The 25027-nt window shown below is 40.3% G+C and overlaps 1 protein-coding gene across 1 annotated transcript; it reads right to left on the bottom strand.

The window, feature by feature from the left end:
- Positions 1 to 247: 247 nt before the first annotated feature.
- Positions 248 to 20688, bottom strand: ogfr (opioid growth factor receptor). The gene is made up of 7 exons (XM_034172809.1): positions 20374 to 20688; positions 17081 to 17143; positions 10566 to 10647; positions 10404 to 10482; positions 3877 to 3943; positions 1694 to 1842; positions 248 to 1611 (listed from the first exon to the last, which is right to left on the bottom strand). Exons 1-7 carry the CDS (start codon positions 20500 to 20502, stop codon positions 558 to 560), a joined length of 1623 nt encoding a protein of 540 aa, XP_034028700.1. The 5' UTR covers positions 20503 to 20688; the 3' UTR covers positions 248 to 557.
- Positions 20689 to 25027: the final 4339 nt, after the last annotated feature.

Genomic DNA, 25027 nt, shown 5'->3' with positions numbered 1-25027 from the left:
GATTTTAAGCAGGCTGTCCAAGCTCGGAAACCAATAAACCTGAAATGTTTTGTAAAGAAGAATGGTCCAAAATACCTTCATCCAGAATCCAGACTCTCACTGGAAGCTATAGGAGGCGTTGAGAGGCTGTTATTTCTGTAAAAGGAGGATCTACTAAATATTGATGTATTTTTTCTGTTGGGGTGCCCACATTTAGGCACCTGCCTAAGTTTGTTTAAAGAATTATTGCACACTTTCTATAAATCCTAAAAACTTCATTTCACTTCTCAAATATCATTGTTTGTCTGCTATATGATATATTTAACTGAAATTGCTGATCCAAACAACCAATGATTTATAAATGACAATCATACCATTGTAACTACCTTGACATCTTAATTCGTCATGTAGAACGTGTCACATCCAGTGAGCAAATTAATTCATATGCTCATTTAAAGCGAATTCAGCCAATCTAATAAATGCAGCAGAAAGAAGCCTGACTGTTTAATCACACTGAAGCTTTACAGTTAATTAAAGATCAGTAAAACATTTTCTCCTATCAATCTATTTTTGATTACTCATGAATTATCCACAATTTTCTCTGAGCCTGAAGAGTTTGATTCCATATCCACGGCCTCGGAGTCCTCGTGTGTTGGTTCGTCGACACATTCAGCAGCTTCGCTCGCCCCGTTTGTTAATGAAACGTCTGTTGTCATCATTTGTTCCTCTTCTTTTTTATCTGGCACTTGATTAAATTCCGTTCTGGGTATTTTTTCTTCCCTGCCCAAAGAAAGAGAGGGCGAGTGTTTCGACGTTTTAAGTGGAGTTTGCACTGCATGGCCCGTTTGATCGCCTACTTTCACAAATCCATTTCCTATTCTGTCCTCGGTGTAGCCATTGGATGGCAGCACCTTGTCGTCTCTCTTCTTCTTTGGTGGTTTTTCAGTGTCGATATCACCATCTGTTGCCATAACGCCGCATGATTCCTGGACGGGGTCTTTTGCATTGTCGGTAATGCCACTCTCACTGTCTGCAGCAGTTTCATTTTTCACAGTCACATCGTCAGGACCCGGTGACTGATCCATGTCGGCCACATCATCATGGCAGTCATTTCCATTTTCTAAAATTTTGTATTTTGAGTCAGCCTCTGCAGTTTGATTTCCAGCTATGCCAGCTTCAGTCTTTTGCTCACATGACTCCTCAGACAGTTTGCTTTTGTCCACATCTGCGATGTTATCTGCATCTTTCTGAACTTTCATAACCATATCCATTCCATCATCTTTTTGTTGAACGGCCGTTTCTCCATCTTTGCCTTGAGCTTGTGAACAGACGTCCTCATTACCTTTTTTCTCAGGATTTTTAAATTGTTTCTGAACCTTTCTGGGACACCACACAAACTTCTCTTTTGGCTCAAAGTGAAAAAAGGCAAAGCGCACAAGTTCTTTACGCTTCTTCTTATCCAGGACAGCAAACAGAAAGTAATCAAGCACGCTGCGTTTGACACTACTGAGAGTTTTCTTAACCAGAGTCTCTTCAAGAAAGAATTGCACGAGTGGAGCCTGATAGTGCTTAAAGCCGAGCTCTCCCAGGCTCTTCAGGATGCGAGTGATGCGAAGGTTGTTGTGCATGTTCCTGCAAGAGATCCCAGTTATTGCGATTGCATAGAAATACAATATAAGACGCTGTTGCTTTTATAGGAATGTTTGCAATTTACCGCTCAAGGTTTCCAAAGCGCTCCTTCCAGTTCTCTGCTCGTCTCACTTCGCCTGTGTTTTTGTTGACCAAACGGATGCCATAGAATCCCAGCATGAGTTCATAGGACTCCACTAGTCTCCTTTTGGCATCATCATTTTGCTTGAAGGCCTGAGGTAAATGACAGAGGAAATGAAAGCACAAGTGTCAAAATACTGCAAAACCAACTTAACATCTCACATCATCTTCTTCTTTGTCTTTCGTCTGTTCCCGTTAGGGGTCGCCACAGCAGATCAATCGTTTCCATCTCACCCTGTCCTCTGTATCTTCCTCTGTCACACCAACCACCTGCATGTCCTCTCTCAGCACATCCATGAACCTCCTCTTTGGTCTCCCTCTTCTCCTCCTGCCTGGTGGCTCCATCCTCAGCATTCTTCTCCCTATATACCCTGGGTCCCTCCTCTGCACATGTCCAAACCATCTCAATCTCGCCTCTCTGACTTTGTCTCCAAACCGTCCCACCTGAGCTGTCCCTCTGATATGTTCATTCCTAATCTTGTCCATTCTTGTCACTCCCAAAGAGAATCTCAACATCTTCAGCTCTGCCACCTCCAGCTCTGCCTCCTGTCTTTTTGTTAGTGCCACTGTCTCTAAACCATACAACATAGCTGGTCTCACTACTGTTTTGTAAACTTACCCCTTCACTCTTGCTGATATTCTTCAGTCACAAATCACTCCTGCCACCTTTCTCCACCCACTCCACCCTGCCTGCACTCTCTTCTTCACCTCTCTACCACACTCTCCATTACTTTGAACAGTTGACCCCAAATATTTAAACTCATCTACTTTCACCACTTCTACTCCTTGTAACTGCACTATTCCACTGGGCTCCCTCTCATTCACACACATGTCCTCAGTCTTGCTTCTACTGACTTTCATTCCCCTTCTCTCCAAAGCATATCTCCACTTCTCCAGACTTCTCAACTTGCTCTCTACTCTCACTACAGATCACAATGTCATCTGCAAACATCATAGTCCATGGGGACTCCTGTCTGATCTCATCTGTCAACCTGTCCATCACCACTGCAAACAAAAAAGGACTCAGAGCTGATCCTTGGTGTAATCCCACCTCCACCTTGAATGAGTCTGTCATTCCGACTGCACATCTCACCGCTTTCACACTATTCTTGTACATGTCCTGCACTACCCTAACATACTTCTCTGCCACTCCAGACTTCCTCATACAATACCACAACTCTTCTCTTGGCACCCTATCATAAGCTTTTTCTAAGTCCACAAACACACAATGTAACTCTTTCTGTCCTCTGTACTTTTCCAACAGTATTCTCAGAGCAAACACTGCATCTGTAGTGCTCTTTCTCGGCATGAAACCATATTGCTGCTCACAGATCTTCACCTGTTTTCTAAGCCTAGCTTCTACTACTCTTTCCCATAACTTCATGCTGTGGCTGCAACTTAACATCGCACATAACTAACAAAAAAGGCAACAACTTGAATTTCAGTATGTTAAAGCTACCTGATAGTTTTGGATTTATACTGTTTGTACAGTTCTGAGTAACCCCCCCCCCCCAAAAAAAAACCCCACACAAACCAGAACAACAGTAGTCCATGTGTATTTCTTTTCAGCTGTAAATTTATTGGTGACGAGTTCAATGTTTCCCTAAACCTCGTCATGTGTTGCAATGTGCAGCAAAAGGTTGGCTGGATAGTTTGAAGATATGAAATAAAACAAATGAGCAAAACTGATAATGTTCACATGTAAATAATCTCCAGGTTTAAAGTTTAATGTACACTTGTCATCTGAAGTTGCTCAGCTCGTGCCATCAGTTTTCCGTCAGCTGAGAAGGTGAAACACAACTAAAGAAAAACAGCAATATTTTGTGATCGATCCTCTGTTGTGCAGAATAAGCGTGTTTGTGAAAAAGTATGAAAAATGTGAAACGTTTCAAGATTACTCAAGAAAAACAGAACTTCTCTGGTGTTCATTTACTGACATCCGCACATCAAAGAAGACACAAAGCAAAGAACAGCACTGTGTTTGAATGCTGATAAAGAATGCTGCACACACACTCAACACTAACCCTCAATTATAGGTCAAGGCAGTTTTTAAACATAAGTGAATAAATCTAAGAATTGTGGACAATGAGCTGTTTGGCTTATGAATTCATTTAATGACAGACTCACCTCAATCTCCTTCTTGGTGAGTTCTGAAGCCATGTAATTAACTCCTGGTTCTCTTAGTGGAAACAACCTTTCAGTGGCAGAGGAGAGACGAATGAGACAATTAACATCTAACAAGAGCAATTAGAGACTCACTTTAACCTGACAAACTGCAGATAAACCCCAGGGCCCTGCTAGCGACCCTATAATTTAAAACAATAACAACAACAAGCTTTGGACATTTGCACTGAATATGGAAGATTTAACAGTTAATTAGACAGCAGAAATAAACAGAACAACATCTACATTTTATCAATCAATCAATTTTATTTATATAGCGCCAAATCACAACAAACAGTTGCCCCAAGGCGCTTTATACAACCCCTGGCAAAAATTATGGAATCACCGGCCTCGGAGGATGTTCATTCAGTTGTTTAATTTTGTAGAAAAAAAGCAGATCACAGACATGACACAAAACTAAAGTCATTTCAAATGGCAACTTTCTGGCTTTAAGAAACACTATAAGAAATCAAGAAAAAAGATTGTGGCAGTCAGTAACGGTTAATTTTTTAGACCAAGCAGAGGAAAAAAATATGGAATCACTCAATTCTGAGGAAAAAAAATTATGGAATCACCCTGTAAATTTTCATCCCCAAAACTAACACCTGCATCATATCAGATCTGCTCGTTAGTCTGCATCTAAAAAGGAGTGAACACACTTTGGAGAGCTGTTGCACCAAGTGGACTGACATGAAGCATGGCTCCAACACGAGAGATGTCAATTGAAACAAAGGAGAGGATTATCAAACTCTTAAAAGAGAGTAAATCATCACGCAATGTTGCAAAAGATGTTGGTTGTTCACAGTCAGCTGTGTCTAAACTCTGGACAAAATACAAACAACATGGGAAGGTTGTTAAAGGCAAACATACTGGTAGACCAAGGAAGACATCAAAGCGTCAAGACAGAAAACTTAAAGCAATATGTCTCAAAAATCGAAAAATGTACAACAAAACAAATGAGGAACGAATGGGAGGAAACTGGAGTCAACGTCTGTGACCGAACTGTAAGAAACCGCCTAAAGGAAATGGGATTTACATACAGAAAAGCTAAACGAAAGGCATCATTAACACCTAAACAGAAAAAAACAAGGTTACAATGGGCTAAGGAAAAGCAACTGTGGACTGTGGATGACTGGATGAAAGTCATATTCAGTGATGAATCTCGAATCTGCATTGGGCAAGGTGATGATGCTGGAACTTTAGTTTGGTGCCTTTCCAATGAGATTTATAAAGATGACTGCCTGAAGAGAACATGTAAATTTCCACAGTCATTGATGATATGGGGCTGCATGTCAGGTAAAGGCACTGGGGAGATGGCTGTCATTACATCATCAATAAATGCACAAGTTTATGTTGATATTTTGGACAATTGAAAGGATGTTTGGGGATGATATCATTTTTCAAGATGATAATGCATCTTGCCATAGAGCAAAAACTGCAAAAACATTCCTTGCAAAAAGACACATAGGGTCAATGTCATGGCATAGGGTCAATGTCAATGAGCAGATCTGATTTGATGCAGGTGTTAATTTGGGGGATGAAAATTTACAGGGTGATTCCATAATTTTTTCCTCAGAATTGAGTGATTCCATATTTTTTTCCTCTGCTTGGTCTAAAAAATTAACCGTTACTGACTGCCACAATCTTTTTTCTTGATTTCTTATAGTGTTTCTTAAAGCCAGAAAGTTGCCATTTGAAATGACTTTAGTTTTGTGTCATGTCTGTGATCTGCTTTTTTTTTCTACAAAATTAAACAACTGAATGAACATCCTCTGAGGCCGGTGATTCCATAATTTTTGCCAGGGGTTGTATTGTAAGGCAAGGCCATACAATAATTACGTAAAAACCCCAACGGTCAAAACGACCCCCTGTGAGCAAGCACTTGGCGACAGTGGGAAGGAAAAACTCCCTTTTAACAGGAAGAAACCTCCAGCAGAACCAGGCTCAGGGAGGGGCAGTCTTCTGCTAGGACTGGTTGGGGCTGAGGGAGAGAACCAGGAAAAAGACATGCTGTGGAGGGGAGCAGAGATCAATCACTAATGATTAAATGCAGAGTGGTGCAAACAGAGCAAAAAGAGAAAGAAACAGTGTATCATGGGAACACCCCAGCAGTCTAAGTCTATAGCAGCATAACTAAGGGATGGTTCAGGGTCACCTGATCCAGCCCTAACTATAAGCTTTAGCAAAAAGGAAAGTTTTAAGCCTACTCTTAAAAGTAGAGAGGGTGTCTGTCTCCCTGATCTGAACTGGGCGCTGGTTCCACAGGAGAGGAGCCTGAAAGCTGAAGGCTCTGCCTCCCATTCTACTCTTACAAACCCTAGGAACTACAAGTAAGCCTGCAGTCTGAGAGCGAAGCGCTCTATTGGGGTGATATGGTACTATGGTACATTTTATACAGTACACATCAAAATTAAAAAACATTCCCTCAAGAAAAGTATTTGAGCTGCACCGGTGGTGAAGCAAGCGCTGGAAATGGGGGGCGGGGAGAGAAAATAAAGCGAGTTGGACTGGCAGGGGGTATGAAAAGTGACAGTGAAAGTCTTCTTTAGATTAAGAGGTTACTGACCCCCCCCCCAAAAAAACAAAAAACTTATCCAACTGAAGGTTATAGTTATAGCAGGATAACAAAGACAGAGGCTTCGCTGTGTGAAGAGAGATTAGTGAAAACCGTTCTCCACTGATGTGGAAATCTACACGTAACCCGTCCAGACCTTTCATAATAAAAGCTCCTGACATGCATTGTTGCTCTAAAAAAATAGTGTAGTACTGACTAAATTATATAGTGATAAATACCAATCAATGTGCCAAAAAAAACAAAACAACCAAACAAAAACAAAAACATTGTGTTATTTTTTTGTTGCATCACCCAGACAAAAACATCCTTGAAAAAGTCTGGATTTGGATAAGACCCCAGACTCGGCTGGCGACTTCCTTCCTTGTGTCAACTTTCCAAATGAATCAGACTCAGCAAGTTATTTCTTTGTGTAATTCCTGGAGGCAACCTCCACATGTATGTGTTTTGGTTTCATTGTATCCGTATGAAGATTTCATGTGGGTAAAACCACCATCAGGCACTTTAGGAATAAGCAAATGTTAATGAAGAATGTTTACTTTTTGGAAATCCACATGAACAGTACAAGAGCAACAATTGGATATTTACACAGTGGTCACTGCCAGGCTTGTGCAAAATTCTGAATTAAATTGAGAATGCCCGTCTCCCAAAATTCCAATTCAATTCCATGAATTTGAATTGAGGTTGCAAACAGGAAGTAGAACTACAATTGAAATTTGAATTGAAGGAAGTAGAATTGAAAGCCCATGAAATTACAATTGATAATTTTGGTGCATTCCAGAATCATGCTTTACAGTATATTCCATGCATGATGGTTTTACATATTTCATACAATTATTATTACTATGAATTTCATGTACACATTATATTTTAATTACAGCAAATGTTTCTCATTGACAATTAAGACTAAAAGCGCCATATATAAAACAGATAATTTAATTTGATGTATTATAGCTTTCAAATTATGGAAAATTGTGGAAATTATAATCTACTGAGTTACCCATTCTACGCATGATAATAGAGAATTTTTACCATGTCACTGTATATTTCAGGTCACTTTTGTTAAGGTGTAGTAACTTGTGTAAGTTGTCAATTTTGTGAGACTCAAGTGAATGATATCATTTATATAGCATGTCATATCACTGCAATGCTCTGGCATTGCTGTACACAGCAGGTACAACCCCAATTCCAATGAAGTTGGGATGTTGTGTACAATATAAATAAAAACAGAATCAATTATTTGAAAATCCTCTTCAAGCTATATTCAATTGAATACACCACAAATACAAGATATTTCATGTTCAAACTGATGAACTTTATTGTTTTTGTGCAAATATTTGCTCATTTTGAAATGGATGCCTGCAACACATTTAAAAAAAAAAGCCACACTACTTAAACCCACATGAGCTTCTCACTTTCCTAAGTCTGAACCTTCTTATTCAACCTTGAGATCTTTTGAAAGCAAAGCACTCTTGTAGACAGGACTCTGAGCAGAGCAGTGTGTTTGAATTCAACCTTTTATTGATTTTCTAAAACGTCTTTGTGACAGTTTCTGTTAAAAGCACTATATACATAAAATTGAATTGAATTTATTATGTTTATTACTCAAAAGCCTCCCACACTGAAATCACCATTAGGTGACATCAGGTATGATTACACAACTGAGAAGACTCAGGCAGAGAATCCAGTCGTCTTCACACATAGTGTTAGTAGGTACTGCAATGCAATTAATGAATTTAGAGCAGTAAGGTTTGAATTGTGTTGCAGCCAAATGTAATTAAAGCAATTCTAAAGTAAGGCATTGCATCCTACAGTAAATATTAAATGTACACTGTAGGTATGCACTTGTAAATGACTTTTCATTATGACTCAAGTGATGTAGGCTACATTTATCAAGAAACCACATCATTTGCAGAATGCACTACACTATACTCTCTTGAGAACATTTTAGGTTGAGATAAATAATAAGGCTTTTTGCTTACAGTGAAAAGATCCTGAAATCTTGATTGAGTCTGCAACCAGCAGTCACACAGCCCAACCTAACCAAGATGCAGATGATGGTCATCCTCCAGCAACAACTTCAAGCTCTAAGTGGCCAACAGCTGATACATGTCAAATAGCTCTCACCGATAGCATTGGGACATACACTGCAAATGTTGAGGGGGGAGCCGACACTATGGCATGCCACGTGTTGCTTGGCAATGCCACAGTCGTGGGGGTACTTTGACAAATTTCACAGCCACCTCGAAAGTGGTCACCTGCTTACTATTTTTGTACTGACTGCGCAAATGGCCCCACATTTCCTAAGTGGTCCGTGAGTGGTATTGGATGTTCCTGTGTGGTACCTGAAATTTGGCTGACACCTGCCCAGAGAGGGATTGAATGGGCACTGACAGGGCACTCTCTCTCATTCGGCCGCTGGTGTGCGCGAATGGTTGTGTGGACAGGTGTACGAGGCGTTACAGGCGGCTCCGATTTTTCACGAATGGCATGCAATTCTTCCTTCGTGCGCTAGTTGGCTTCACTTGAAGGGCCCATAAGATGTTGAGGTCAGTCCTTTTAGTTTGCAGTGATGTTCTTACTGAGCTCAACTGCCCTATACAGCTGTCTACATATGAATTCAAAATCATCCAGGAGCTTTGTGAGGTGTTAGAACCTTTAAAGGAAGCTACAGACCGCTCTCAGGTAGAGAAATCAGTGACATCAAGCTTTGTGATCACTTGTGGCAGAGGCTTACAACGTACAATTACAAGATGTGAGGGTGACCAGGAACAAAAGGTTTGTGTCCACTTTACAAACTTCACTTGATAAACATCTTCAAAAATTTGAGGACATGGATTCCTTCCAGTTTGCTGCACGCTTGAGCCCAGATTCAAACTGGACTGGTGTATTGGTGAAGAGCACATCCTAATTAAAAATCTCCTCTCTCCAAAAATCAAATCCACCTACCCAAAAGTCAATGGCACCTCTGACATCAGTACCAAGACAAGGAAACACCCCAGATTCTTTGCCTACATGGAAAGCCAATCAGCTACTGTGCCAGTTGACATGACCTTACTTGAACTCCCTGTCTACCTGAGTAAATCCTGCCTGACAGAGGATGCTGATCCTTTTGTGTTTTGGAAAGAAACCCAGAGTGGTTTTCCAAACCTAGCTGCACTTGCCTCCACATATCTGGCCATACCTGCATCATCTGCACCTGTTGAGAAGATCTTTAGTGTTGCAGGAAAGATATTCCGACCAGAAAGATGTCGCCTCAATGATAAAACCTTTGAGGAACTTATGGCAATTAGATGCAACAGTGTTACCCTATAAAAGAACTGTAATAAATCATTATTCCATTTACCACAATGTTGTGTCATTTATTCATTTTCAAATAAAAAGAAAATTGCACATTATGCAAAATGGAAGGAATTTGTGTTTAATTTTAGTGTCTGTAAAGCATTTTTAGTTTTTAAGCAAAAACCTTTGTTAATTGTGACAAATTCTTCCTGTCACTTGGCTACAAGGAATTTCTCTGAATTGCAATGAATTTAATTCTACTTACTGTAATTCCAATTCAAAATCCTGTGCAGTGGAGCCATTTCAATTCAAATTCCAATTCTTCACATTAATTGAGATTCCAAACTCAGAATTTTGCATAAGCCTGGTCACTGCATAGGAATATTTTTAATAAAAAAATATGCACAGAAGATGGTACACTCACAGCTTTTTCACTGGAAGGTTATTTACAACTTTTCATTGAGAGTTCTTGCATGTCACATGCGACTGTGCAAAAGGATTCAGCTTCACAACAAAAATTAAACTTTTTTTTTGTTCAAAATTTGAGAACAAAGTCACTGATTCCTAAAAGCACAACATGTGCTTTCTTAGATCAGACTGGACAAGGCCAAAACAACGCTTGGCCAATAATACGTACCACTGAATGTATGAGTGAACTCGCTCCAGTTTTTTGTAGTCATTTTTCCATTCTTTATGAAATGATTCAATGTAGACATCTGTGCCAAATAAGAGAGTCATGTCAGTAAAAATAACTTCTCAAAGCTCTGGCATTATTTTGTAACCTTGTTTGGTAAATTACCATCAGGAACAGAGGGGAATTTATTGAGGTAGAACTGCAAGTTGTTCATTTTATCCTCTGAGCCTTCATCATCTGTAAGATTCTGTTCAAGGGTAAGAAAAAGGGAAAAAGATGATCTGGTTAATCAGTCCATGACAGAATACTGATAAACTGACATATAATACCGTAATTTCTAGACGATAGAGCGCACCTTAATGTTAGCCACACGCCCACCAATTTTAAAAAGAACAACAACAAAATAATTGTACAGAAATCGGCCACACTTGTCTATAAGCCACGGGTCTCCACATTGTAACATGAGATATTTACACAGAAAGATTTTTTTTTAACTTTTAATTAAATACGTACTGTAAATGCTTTTTCCCCTGAAGTGTTACACAAAAATATTGATGTGCACATCAGCCAGTGCACGCACGTCAGCCAGTGTGCACACGTCAGCCAGTGCGCAGCTTCTCCGCTCCACACAGACAACTGAGTAATTTTAACTTTATCTTGAGCTTTCATCACGTACAGCCAGGATCGGATGGAGGCTGTGGTAAATGAGACGTTCATGAGGCGCTGTGACTTTTTTGACTTGTCTCTGACTTGCCAAGTCAGAGAACCGGTGTGGAGGGGGGGGGGCTCCCCTCCACTGATGGCGCAACTCTGGTGCCACAGAGAGACTTTTCTTCAGTAAAACGACAGGTAAGACATAATATTTACACTGTGTGTGAATTTACACCACATGAGTAGCGCAGCTTTTAGGAAATCGATTGACAGCATCAATTGACGTATCTGAACTTATGAAAAAGCCTGTAAAAATCCATAAATTAGCTGTATCATTGTAAAAGCCACAGCGTTTGAAGTGTGCAGAAAAAAGTATCAGCTAATAATCCAGAAATTACGGTAGTTTAACAAATTTAAGAAGAAAAATAATGACAAGCATTCTCTGGCTAAAATGTCAGGCTGTTTTTCTTTTTGAGTCCCTATAACCTGAATCTCTTTAAACTTTTGACACTGTTAAAAACTTTGAAACTAAATTTTATCATTCAATACATGTTAAATCAAATACAATGTGTACTTCATTTCTGCATAGTTATTGTAAAATATACTGACAAAATATATTTTACAGTAAAAGTCACATAATTAATTCAGGTGGACAAGCAAATTTTGTCCATTATAATCGAAATCTGCTATATGTATACAATGGACAAAATCCATTATATGTATGTAACAGATTAGTTACAGTCAGGAGGTGAATGATCTTCGGGGAATCCCCAGCACCCATTAGACTTATGCATTTACTCTATTAAATGCCTGACCTTGAATAGGGGCCTGCCTCATTTAATGGCAATGTCTCAAGAAAATAAGCACTGGACATTATGCGCATTAAAAGGATTACATTGGGTCCAGTCACACTTTTTTTCCTAAGTCTGCTGCAGAGTGGTACCTTACAAGCCTAAAGCCTGATTTATGCTTCTACAACTCCGTAACTCTGTGACCATGCAATGACGTCAACTTGTGCATGACCCTTTTAAAGTTGTCAGTCATGCTGGTGGATGTCTTAATGCGATTTACAGCAGGAACAGTGGCTTTTTTCTGTAACAATTTGTCCTTCAACAAGCTCCACTTCTTCATACAATCATCAACCTCCAAACCAATGGTACAGTACGTGCAATTTTCCCTCCATGAACTGCAGGACATTTGAGTGTCTTTTTTTGACTACGGATTTTAAAGTTGTTCATATTTGTGGACTTTTCTGCCAAACGTATTTGATCCATAATTACTGCAAAAACGCATATGCAAAAACTATTAAAATATGAGGAGAGGTTGTTGTTGTCCATACAGCCAAATTCCCATTGGTATTTGGCACAAGTTTTACACCGGATGGCCTTCCTGACGCAACTCCAATGCAACATACAGAAACACACACAGCTGCTGGTGTTCCACAGAGGTCTCCAAGTACTAACCAGGCCTCACACTGCTTAACTTCTGAGATCTGATGGGATCAGGCTTACACAGAGCAGACTGGCTGCCTTAAAATATGACAGGAGAGGAATGAGTGAAAACATAAAAATGACAAATCACAGCCTGTGCAGTCCCTTTCGTTAAAGCAGGTGCACGTCAGGCTCTGGAGAGGGTTTGCAGCAATGCAGAGGGCTCTGATCTAAAGCAGTTGTCTTTGGAAACCGAAGATCATATTACAGTGCAGGCAGCAAGTAGCATTTTGTTTATAATTGTTAGCCTTGAATAAAGGCCTGCCTCATTTAGGCATCGGTGTCACAGCACGTGCCCCCCCCAAACACACAAATTGGTCCACCCTGCTTCCACTGTGCATGCGTCATTTCGGAGCTCAGCAGGTTGTCTGAGACAGAGTCTCAGATTAATAGGATTAATTAGATTAATGGGATTATTAACCATTAGATGACAAGGTACACACTCTTACACTCATCTTCAACCACTTTTCTGGGTTCGGGTCGCGGGGGGCAACAGCTCTAGCAGGGGACCCCAGACTTCCCTTTCCCGTGCCACATTAACCACCTCTGACTGGGCGACCCCGAGGGCTTCCCAGATGACAAGGTAAAACCTCTTAAATCATTCTAAAGTCAGTTTAAGCAGAAACAGTCAGTTCAGTTCAGTTTATTTGCCATTTGCAGTAAAACTACATTGGAAAAAACGCTGCAAGAGCTTAGTGTGCATAAACATACATTTTAAAAACATGGACACAAAGACATAATAAATAATAAATGACTAAATAGATAACACTTGCCGCAATAAAAGCAATAAGAGCAATAAAAGATAATAAAAATAGTAAAGTGCTTGTCAGTCAGTGTGCACAGTTCAAAGCCATCACAGCTTGTGGAAAGAAGCTGTTTACATGGCGAGATGTGGTGCATTTAATAGAACGATAGCGTCTCCCAGAAGGAAGAAGCTCAAATATATTCTTAGCAGGATGGGTGGGGTCATTAATGATCAGTAATGCCCGCGAAAGAAGCCTGCTTTTAAAAATGTCCTCCAGGGCTGGCAGCTCACAGCCTATTACCCTGCGAGCAGAACGCACCACTCTGTTTAAAACTTTTTTCTTTACATGTAAGATTTCCAAACCATACAGATACAGTTTATAAGGAGACTTTCAACAGCACAGTGATAAAAATTTAAAAGAATGTGCTTATTTAGAGTAAACTCAAGTTTACGTAGAAAATAGAGCTGCTGTCTGGATTTTTTGGCAATAGCTTGAGTGTTAGCATGCCAGCTCAAATCATTAGAAAGGGTCACACCAAGAAATTTCACACTGTTAACCCTCTGTACCTCTGTGTTGTTAATAATAATAGGCAAGTGAACATTGCTTTTCCCAAAATTAATAATCAGTTCATTTGTTTTGGAAGTATTAAGAACTAAATTAGTTTGTTCACTCCACTGGACTACATACTGAACCTCTGACCGATAGAGTCATCACCATCTGCATTAACAAGACCAATAATAGTAGTATCATCTGCATATTTGATGATCATATTATTGAGAAAAGACGCAACACAATCATATGTGTACAAAGTGTAGAGCAGAGGACTTAGAATACATCCTTGCGGAGAACCTGTATTCACAAGAAGTACATTTGAAAAACAGTTGTTAATTTTAACACTCTGTGGTCTACCAGTAAAAAAGTTTAAAATCCACTTGCAAATGGCATCACATAAGCCAAGAGTTTTCAATTTGTGAATGAGTTGCACTGGAACAAGAGAATTAAAAGCAGAGCTGTAGTCTATGAAAAGCATACGGACATAAGATTTTCTTTTGTCCAAGTGCTTGTACACAGAGGTCAGCGTGAAGGAGATGGCATCTTCGACACTCCTGTTGCGTCTGTAAGCAAATTGGAGCGGGTCTACAGACACTGGTATTTGACTTTTAATATAGTCAAACACCAGACGCTCAAAAGTCTTCATTAAAACAGAGGTTAAGGCCACAGGCCGATAGTCATTAAAATAGGTCACAGGCATCTTCTTAGGTACTGGTATTATGTCTGACTTTTTAAAAGATAAAAGGGACAGTACAGTACCGCAGTGACAAGTTAAAAAGGTCTGTTAAAACAGGAGCTAGTTGCTCTGCACACAGTTTGAGCACCCGGGGTGGGATTCTGTCCGGTCCAGGGGCCTTCCTCACCTTGGTCCTGGACAAAACCCTTTGCACTTCTTCCAGAGTGATTGTAAGTCCACTCTGCTCAAATGAAAAGACAACAGGCTCAGTGTTCCCAGTTTCAAATCTACAATAAAACTGATTAAGATCATTTGGCAATGACGGATCAAAGTCAGTAATGTTCGCTCCTTTAGGTTTCCATGTGGTTGCAGCATTCAGTCCCTCCCACATTAGATGTGGGTCATCTGCATTGAGGTAACCTTCCATTTTGTCAGCGTTTTGCGGCTCTAATAGACCGCTCCAAAGAGTATCTGGCTTGCTTGCAAGCAGCATGGTCACCAGATTTAAAAGCCTCAGCACGCTCCTTTAATTTTTGTCTCACATCAGCATTAATCCAAGGTTTCTGACTAGGATGATGTGTGATAACCCTCTGCGAGACACATATATCGATGCAAAAATTAATATATCCAATAATAGCATCGCAGTATTCATCCAGATCCTCTGACTGGAGGACAGACCAATCTGTCGCATCAAAGCAGCCTTGGAGTTGAACCTCACTGTCCCTGGTCCAACACTGTACAGTGCGGGTTATTGGCTTCAGTTGTCTACTCCTCTGAATGTATGAAGGAAGCAGAAGAATGGAGGAGTGATCTGACTTACCGAAGGGGGGTCTAAGTAGGGACTTATAAGCTGATTTAACATTACTGTAACAGTGGCCTAAAATATGTGCCCCCCTTGTGGGGAGTTTCACATGCTGATAATAGTTAGGTGAGACCATTTTAAAGTTACTTTTATTAAAGTCCCCAGCCACAATAATCACCGAGTTTGGGTGAGAGTTTTCATAAGTATGTATGATGTCACTCAAATCACTAAGAGCATCCGAAGTGTCAGCCCGTGGATGAATGTAGACAGCGCATAAAAACATTACAGAAAACTCTCAGGGGAGATAAAAGGGGCGACATTTGATGACAGGGCACTCCAGGTTAGCTGTGCAAGTTTGATTCATTATAACGGTGTCCGTGCACCAGCGTTCATTAATAAAAAAAAAAAAAACAAAAAAAAAAAACACACACCTCCTCCTTTTGACTTCCCGGTGCGTTCTCTCACTCTGTCGGAGCGGTAAATAGAGAAGCCCGGCGGCTGAATGGCAGAGTCTGGCACCTCACTGCAGAGCCATGTCTCCGACAGGCAGTACACGGAGCAATCTCTGGCCTCGCGCTGGGTCTGGATGCGGCTCAGCAGGTCATCCATCTTGTTTGGCAGAGACTGGACGTTCGCCAAATAAATAGACGGCAGCGGGACTTTGCAGGGGCATCCGCGGAGTTTAACGAGCAGACCTCCTCGCTTTCCCCTGTGCTTACGCTTCCTACGCTGATGGCTGTAGGCGTCCCCATCATGGAGCTCAGGTCGGCGGCGTACACGGCGTTGGCTGTAGGCGTCCCCATCGTGGAGCTCAGTTCGGCGGCGTACACGGCTTTGGCTCCGCCTGGTCCCCTCGCTCTGCTCTCGGCTTCCCTGACTTGACTCTTGGCCCCTGTAACCTCGCATGGGGCAAACATTAAAGTCAGCACACCTCAGTTCAGGGATTACATGGGATAGGCCACCAACTTTATCCCCGATCTGAATAAGTAATTCACGATCACACGTGACAGTGGCAAGTGTTCCAAAAACAAATAAAAACAACATAAAACACACAGCACACAAGTGAGCTCTTGCGACGGCGCCTTCCCTCTGCGCCATCTTGACACACCAAAACCACCACAGCAGCGAGGTGAAACGAGGTGATACACTGTGACACTATGAAATGACCGACGGGCAGTGAATGCATCAGCTAGCAGCTTGTGTAGCCGCGACAATCTGATCGCTTCTTCCATCTTTTATGATGAAATAATGCTGAATTTATGTGGAAATGATCGTTGTACAAAACCTTCAGATATCTGTTGCTGAGACAGGTGATGACGAGTGCACTTTTAAGCAGAACTGACGTCATAATCCATAAACGCCCAGGCTTTTAATCAAGGAAATACAGTACCCACTTTCCTCAAATCAGCAAGTGTCAGTGCTGAACTTCATTTCATACCTCTGTTGCGACTGGGCACATCCAGACTGATCTGTCCGGTATATGCAAGGGGTGTTTCATGGAAATACATTTTGATTGGACAGGACGTTTTGTCCGATGTGAGCAAAAATCCGTTATACAAAATCCAGTATATACTGTGTTTAATACATGGAAAACCATACAAAAGCATTTGGACTTTTGCTTTTGTCCAGTGAGTGCGAGTAGCCGGTTTATACGATGAAGGTTTAGGCGAGTTTTACTGTATTACACAGTCAGATTTTCAGTGGGTTAGTGGTTTACATATGATATGATGAGTGTCTGAAGGGATGGTTTTGATGTTACTTACTGGGTATCCTCTTCTGTAGTTCTGCATGTCCTTTGCTGCCCTCATATTTCTGTGTGTATGCCACTGAAAGTAAAAGTTAAAACTACATCAAACATCTGGGACTTGAAGTATGAGAGAATAAGGTTATTATTAGTGTTGACCTGAAAAGATTTGATCAACTCAGTTGACTCACAGAAAATTATTCAACAATTCTCAGAAAAAATGTTATCAACTGAAACACAAAGTGGCCCAGTTCTATTCAATTCATTTTATTTATATAATGCCAAGTAACAACAAAACTGCCCCAAGGCGCTTCACATGGGTATGGTCTAACCTCACCAACACCCATGAGCAAGCGCATAGGCAATAGTGATAAAGAAAAAAAGAAACCTGAAGCAGACCACTCAGAGGAGTGACCCACTGTTTAGGCCATTCTAACAGTTACAAAGTTACAAGCAGTTACAAACAAGCGGTATAATAGCGCAAAGTCTGATCGCTTTTTTTGTTTGGGAGTGGACTCTTTACAAGCCTTTTGGTTTCCACCACTCCCTTGCACTTTATATTGTATTTTTTTCTCTCTCCCTCTCTCTTTGGTTGTTTTATGTATATACATTATTTTGTGTGTTTTATTTTGTGCTAAATAAACAAATCAAATCAAGTCCATCTTAAGGCCAAGCCCAAGAATCGAGAGAGGTCGAGAGTTGGATATATATAGATCTCCTGGTAGTCAGGAGGATACATGTAATCTGAAACTAAGTCCCAATAATGGCATGTCATTCCAGTTCAAGTAGACTTGAAAAATAATAAGGAATAATTCAGTGTTTAGGAATAGATATTGGAATTATAATAAGGAAAGCAAACAAACAAACAAAAAAACTAATCACAAAAGTCAGAATGTTGTGGGGCTCATTCTGGAATTTTATGATGGCCTCAGTCATTTGAAGCATGGTCTTCACTAATGAAGATCAGCATTTTCCATTAAGCACATTTAAACTTTTTTTTAAATTGTGGCTGCCATCAGCTTTGCAGGATGGAGCCTTGTCATGGACCATTTCATGTTAAATTCACTACAAATTTTTACAACAGCTTGAGATCTGGACTGTCTGAATTTTAAAATCACTTTTCCCATACTTTTTCACAATCAGAACCTAAAACTGCCTCTGACTAAGAATGTGGTCAGACTCGACTCAACATGTCTGGCCTTTCAAGTGGAGAGCTGTTTGAGCTTTTATAAAGCTCCAGCTGCTGTTCCTTCTGCTCAGTGTTGATCAGTGTTTTCTGGAGCCCACAGTGATGCCTTTATATATCTTGACTGTTTGCAGCTCTAAGATATTCAGTTTACTACCAGAGAGAAGAAAAGTGAAATAAATCAAAAAACAGTGGCAGTTAAGAAGCAGAAATCAGAGAATTTGGATATAAAAAGAAAGATTAAAATGATGAGTCAATGCAGCTGTAATGTGGAGTAAGGTGGGTTTGGGAGGAGTGGCAAAAGAGGAAACCTTTTTTTGGTGCTGAAATACTCTGACATCTAGTGAGAGGGGGGAAAATTTATTGCACATTTGATTACAGTTTTACTTTTTCAGTCTGTTTTATAGTTTATTCTGTATTGGAAAAAGGGCTGCGACGATTTACCCAAGCTGACCCAAATATGACTAAATGAAGTACTTTTATTAATTTTTGGAAATGCGCTATGTTCTCAAAAACAGTACATTAAAAGCAAACGGCACTCGCCTTTGCAGACGTACAGTGGGACTCGTCAGGGCTCGTAACATCAGATATCAAACTTCTGAGTCCATTGTATGCCCCCCCCCCAAAATGCCAGTACTCAAATGTACTTTAACATCCCTCGTTTATTGTTTCAGCAATATGAATTGGCAGCGAGACAGATGGAGAAAGCGCTATCTATTAATGTACTGTTTTGAGAATGGAGCGCATTTCCGAAAATAAATAAAAGTACTTCATTTAGTTATATTTGGGTCAGTTTGGGTCCGTCGTTGGAGTCAGTTTGGGTAAACTGTCGCACCCGGAATAAGGCCATACAAATGCATCACATTTACCACAAAGGAGCCAACAGGTGGAAGACGTGATATCACACAGACAAAACAAAGATGTTTTTTGGGACTGATTTGATGCATCAAAGGTCACAAAGTACAAACTAATCATATCCTGATTATGTGCTTTATTAAAATGTGGTGAGCTAGAAAGTAAATGACAGCATTTACAGTTTCTCAGTTACTGTCTAGACAAGTTGAATGGGGAAGGCATAATTTACTCACACAAGCCCTATAGTTATTAGAGCTGGAGGGAAAATGGCATTAATGAAACTAATTCAATTTTATGTAGAGACAGAATGTAGGGACGAGAATCTCCCGATCGAGGCCTACATGCGCATTCCATTGATGCGTGTTTATCGTTGTGCACAGTGTGCAGAGGATTCCCCACAAAGATCGCTTTTTTCATTGTCTTGCTGGGGTATTTCCCATGGAATTCCTTGTAATGACGTAGGCAGGAAGTTCCTCTTTGACCTCGTTTTTGTCCGGTTCAATTCTGCCGTTTCTTTCATGTACTTCATTTGTGCTGAAAATTTTGCTCAACTTTACCAAGCGTAAAGATCACGATCGCCTTTACAGCACTCATTCAAAGGTAAGTAGCCCTAAAATGTAATATTTGTTGCCATAATGATGAAGTTCCATGACAATCCGATATTGAGAACATGGTTTTTGAGAATGCGAAAATGGTCGTGCATAATTGATCGATATGAAAAAATATACAGATTTATTTAGACTAAAATTACCATAACTTCCTTATTTCTTAACCAATCTTGACAATCTTGGTGTCAATTTATAGTTTTTTCATGCTCTATCAATTGCACCTGTAAAAAGAACAATTTATGGACTTCCATTTTTTTTGTCTCATCCCTATTCTCAGAATGCTTAACTTTCAAACACGTTATGTCATATGTGTGATTTATTCATTTTATGCAAAGTAAAAAAGCTCAACATCCCTCAAGACATAAATCCACACATACAGGGCCATTAGAGCCAACTTGGTACATGGAAAGAGGCCGAAGAGAAATACTTGTTAGGTTTTATATTACCGCCATATAAGAAACAAAGCACAATGACAAACTAAACACAACGTGACCTCTCCTCAGCAGCTAACGAAGCTAGTTAGCTAATCTGCAGCACCGAGGCTAAAGCTAGTTTCGCTTTGCAGCTTCGGCAAAGGTCTAATCTCGCACAAAGATAGCGACTACTGTCGTTATTTCACGACGAGAGGTGTTTATGGGAACTATGTGTCTTCAAAGTACTTACTATATTACAAGACCAAGATTTGTTTTTGTCTTGACTTGTCCGATAGGTTCGGCTCTCTCCGGCCGGGTCTTCTCCATCACTCTCTGTGTCCCAGGTCGAGTCGTAATCACACGCACAGTCGTCTTCCATGTTTAGAAAAACGATATGTTACAAGGTAATAGATAAATAAATGTGCACTCGCACTAACCGGCCACGGAGCTAGCTAGTGTTTCATTCTGAGGTTATTATTTGACGGGGACGGCCCTGACCACCCACCTCCCAGCACACAGCTGCAGCAGCAATGATGTTGCTTTCAAGTGCTCCTTGGAAATATCAGAGATCTCAAGACACATTGAGGCTAATTTAATCGGAAACATTCAAATATCCTTCGAAAAAGGAGGGCTTCCGGATAAAAAACAAACAGCCTTTTAGGTGGTTTCTCTCGTTATCAACCTGTGCATTAAAGTGAAATTACTGGGATTTAAATAGTCCATGTCTGTTTAAACATTATTTTTTTTCCGATGCACACCAAAAGCAACGTAGAAGCTCCCCCCCCCCCCCCCCCCCCACACGCGCGCTGACTTCACTTGAGTATAAAATGAAAAAACAAAAACAAACAAACAAACAAACAAAATCTTAAAAATGTACGTCCTATAACAAAAAGGGGAAGAATGGTACAAAAAATTTTCAAATGATTTCACACATGTTGTATTAGTATTACTATTAGGTGGTGTAAATTAGATATTGCCTTTCGTCTTTTAAAGTTCCTATAAATTTTTTTTTTATAATTCTTAATGGATGAGTTCTATTTGCACAAAGATAAAAAGTAAGTATTTTCAAGCTCAATTCTTCTGAAAAGGTTAGACGTCAGATGGAAAAATTAGACCTCGAACAATACACACACACACACACACACACACACACACACACACACACACCTATCTATCTATCTATCTATCTATCTATCTATCTATCTATCTATCTATCTATCTATCTATCTATCTATCTATCTATCTATCTATCTATCTATCTATCTATCTATCTATCTATCTATCTATCTATCTATCTATCTATCTATCTATCTATCTATCTATCTATCTATCTATCTATCTATCTATCTATCTATCTATCTATCTATCTATCTATCTATCTATCTATCTATCTATCTATCTATCTATCTATCTATCTATCTATCCCAACTGCAGTCTTCTTTCCCTTGTCACCCACCACTATGTCTAGTTGGTTGGCCAACAGCTGCTTATCTATCTGAAATCTGAAGGACCTTAGCACTATTTATCTCACCCACCTTCGCTGGTGTCTCCCACTGGAACTTGGGAGCTTCTAATCTGTATTCTGCACAGATGTTCCCGTACATGATTCCCGACTTTGGTTGTGCCTATCAGTGTACACTATCCCAGCTTGCATCTCACATGCTGCTACTATGTGCTGGACTGTCTCTGCACTGTAAATGCTAACATACAAATTAATTAAGTATGATGAGTGAACCAAACTTAGTTTACATCAACCTGTTGTGAACACTCATTTTGAGAAAGCAATTTGATCTTGGAAGACATGCTTTACTTGATGTATCCCATTTAAGCCAAAAAAAAAAAAAAGTTTTTCGTACCCAGTGTCCTTTGGGCGTTCTTTCAGACATGTACAGATCTGCCTCATTTACTTTGTGCATTCCCGCCCGCACACATCCATGGTGAGCCCATGTTTCGATTACCAGTGCTCTCTTCAACCTGTTTTTCACTCATTGTCAGGGCTGTGGGATTATTTGTGCTTGCCACCCAGATTTGGTAAGTAAATATTTTACTATTTGGTAGATTGCATAGAACACTGCCATCTACTGGATGGGAGTGTGAATAGCACCCAACACACGGTTGCTATTTGTCATGCTGAATCACACTTAAACAGAATTTTTTGTTTGCAAAGGCTTTTTTTTTTTTTTTTACAAATAAAAAAGTACATATACTCAACAAAAATATAAACGCAACACTTTTGGTTTTGCTCCAATTTTGTATGAGATGAACTCAAAGATCTAAAACTTTTTCCACACACACAATATCACCATTTCCCTCAAATATTGTTCACAAACCAGTCTAAATCTGTGATAGTGAGCACTTCTCCTTTGCTGAGATAATCCATCCCACCTCACAGGTGTGCCATATCAGGATGCTGATTAGACACCATGATTAGTGCACAGGTGTGCCTTAGACTGCCCACAATAAAAGGCCACTCTTAAAGGTGCAGTTTTGTTTTATTGGGGGGGGGGGGGATACCAGTCAGTATCTGGTGTGACCACCATTTGCCTCATGCAGTGCAACACATCTCCTTCGCATCATCCGTGAAGAGAACACCTCTCCAACGTGCCAAACACCAGCGAATGTGAGCATTTGCCCACTCAAGTCGGTTACGACGACGAACTGGAGTCAGGTCGAGACCCCGATGAGGACGACGAGCATGCAGATGAGCTTCCCTGAGACGGTTTCTGACAGTTTGTGCAAAATTTCTTTGGTTATGCAAACCGATTGTTCCAGCAGCTGTCCGAGTGGCTGGTCTCAGATGATCTTGGAGGTGAACATGCTGGATGTGGAGGTCCTGGGCTGGTGTGGTTACACGTGGTCTGCGGTTGTGAGGCTGGTTGGATGTACTGCCAAATTCTCTGAAACGACTTTGGAGACGGCTTATGGTAGAGACATGAACATTCAATACATGAGCAACAGCTCTGGTTGACATTCCTGCTGTCAGCATGCCAATTGCACGCTCCCTCAAATCTTGCGACATCTGTGGCATTGTGCTGTGTGATAAACTGCACCTTTCAGAGTGGCCTTTTATTGTGGGCAGTCTAAGGCACACCTGTGCACTAATCATGGTGTCTAATCAGCATCTTGGTATGGCACACCTGTGAGGTGGGATGGATTATCTCAGCAAAGGAGAAGTGCTCACTATCACAGATTTAGACTGGTTTGTGAACAATATTTGAGAGAAATGGTGATATTGTGTATATGGAAAAAGTTTTAGATCTTTGAGTGCATCTCATACAAAATGGGAGCAAAACCAAAAGTGTTGCGTTTATATTTTTGTTGAGTGTATTTACAAATACACATTTATTTGTAAAAACCATCACACATGTTACACCAACTTGTGTGTTGGTTTAAAAAAAAAAAAAACCAACCAACCAGTGATGAGAGGAGGCTCATTTTCCCACAATGCCTTTTGGTATCTGTGTGTGTTAAGGCTCAAACATTCAGAATTAGAGCATTACTTTAAAACTACAACATATTTGTCATATTTTTCACTTCGGAAAAATGACAGAGTTGATGTTAATTTGATAAACTGTTCAGAATTAGTTGGGTTATAAATCAAAATCCTAAGTCAAAACTGCTTTTCTTTTAATGTCTTCTCTGACACGTCAGTACTGTTCCACGTTGAAAGTAAATGACTCTTCCTTACAGCAGTGGGAAGCACGCTCAAAGACAGAAGCTCTGACTCCTTGTTTCTGTTGGATTTGTGATCTTTGTTTATTCTCAGAAGTGTTGACACTGGTTAAAATTCTTTTACGTCAAGAAAATTAGATTGACCTGAATATGATGGATGAGCAAAACTAAAGAGAATTAAGCTGTCACTTGAGTACTGGATGCCCACATAAATAAGTTACTGTAATCTCATTTATTTGAGTACTGCAACCTCAAAATAAACAAGTGACTATAATCTAATTATTAAGTTAATTTGAGTACTGCACACTCACAATAATTAAGTTAATCAAACCTGATTCATTTAAGTAAACATAAATTACTTTTTTAAGGCAGCAAGTTTGCATATGTTTTTTAGTAAAGTCAACATATTATATTTTACAGTGTGGGGCACATTTGCACAGCCTGTCGTTTGGGTCCTGTCGGCTGTGGTAGTCTCCTGTCTCTATGGATCTGGTGCTTAGGGCTTGTTCTTGTGCAGGCATGATCAGAGCCTCTGTGCTGTCCATTAGGCTGGCCTTTTCTAGCCACTGATAGGTCTTCTTGATATAAACCACCCTCTTCTTCCTGTTCATCATCATAGTCTGTCTGCAGCTGTTCAAGGCACTATCGTAGGAGCTGATCTCGAGGGGCCATCTTTCTGATTTATTCATAGATGTTCCTTGCCTCATCCTGGATTGTGGCTCTGACACTCACCAATCCTCACCCTCCCTCTTTCCACTGCTCACGAAGCCTCAGGGTGCTGGACTTTGTGTGGAAACTCTATACACTGTGATGAATTTTTGTGTCTTGACATCTATAGCCTTCTGTGAACAAATTATTTATTATTCCAGCTGGATGTGTGAAAACTCGTTGGTCGCATTGATGCTTTGGATCTTGCCATCGGGTTCTCTGCACCTCTCTTACATCTGCTGGTATTTGGCTGTGGCTGGCTTTCTTGGATGGTTCTCGTTGGCTTGTGGGATTCCCAAGTACTTGTTGCTATCCTGTATGTCGGCTATCCTGCCTTCTTCACAGTAAAATAAAATAAACTCTGCCAGGATAACATTTGGTTCCAGTCTAAATAGAGTAAAATACACTCTATTATAGAGTGCAGCCGGTCTGCTCTGTGTAAGCCTGATCCCGTCAGATCTCAGAAGCTAAGCAGAGCAGGATCTGGTTAGTACTTGGATGGGAGACCTCTTTGGAACACTAGC

Source organism: Thalassophryne amazonica, chromosome 6 (genome assembly GCF_902500255.1).
Source record: "Thalassophryne amazonica chromosome 6, fThaAma1.1, whole genome shotgun sequence".
NCBI classification, from domain to species: domain Eukaryota; kingdom Metazoa; phylum Chordata; class Actinopteri; order Batrachoidiformes; family Batrachoididae; genus Thalassophryne; species Thalassophryne amazonica.
The sequence above is the reverse complement of the archived record's forward strand: the minus strand, read 5'-3'. Positions and strand labels throughout refer to the sequence as shown.

Bases quoted from the DNA above. Each gene is read 5' to 3' on its own strand.
- ogfr (XM_034172809.1), bottom strand. From the start codon at position 20,502: ATGGAAGACGACTGTGCGTGTGATTACGACTCGACCTGGGACACAGAG. The intron at 10,648-17,080 runs GTAAGTAACATC...ACCCTTGAACAG, and splicing joins ACTACAGAAGAGGATACCCA to AATCTTACAGATGATGAAGG. The intron at 3,944-10,403 runs GTACGTATTATT...TGCCACTGAAAG, and splicing joins GTTCACTCATACATTCAGTG to GTTGTTTCCACTAAGAGAAC.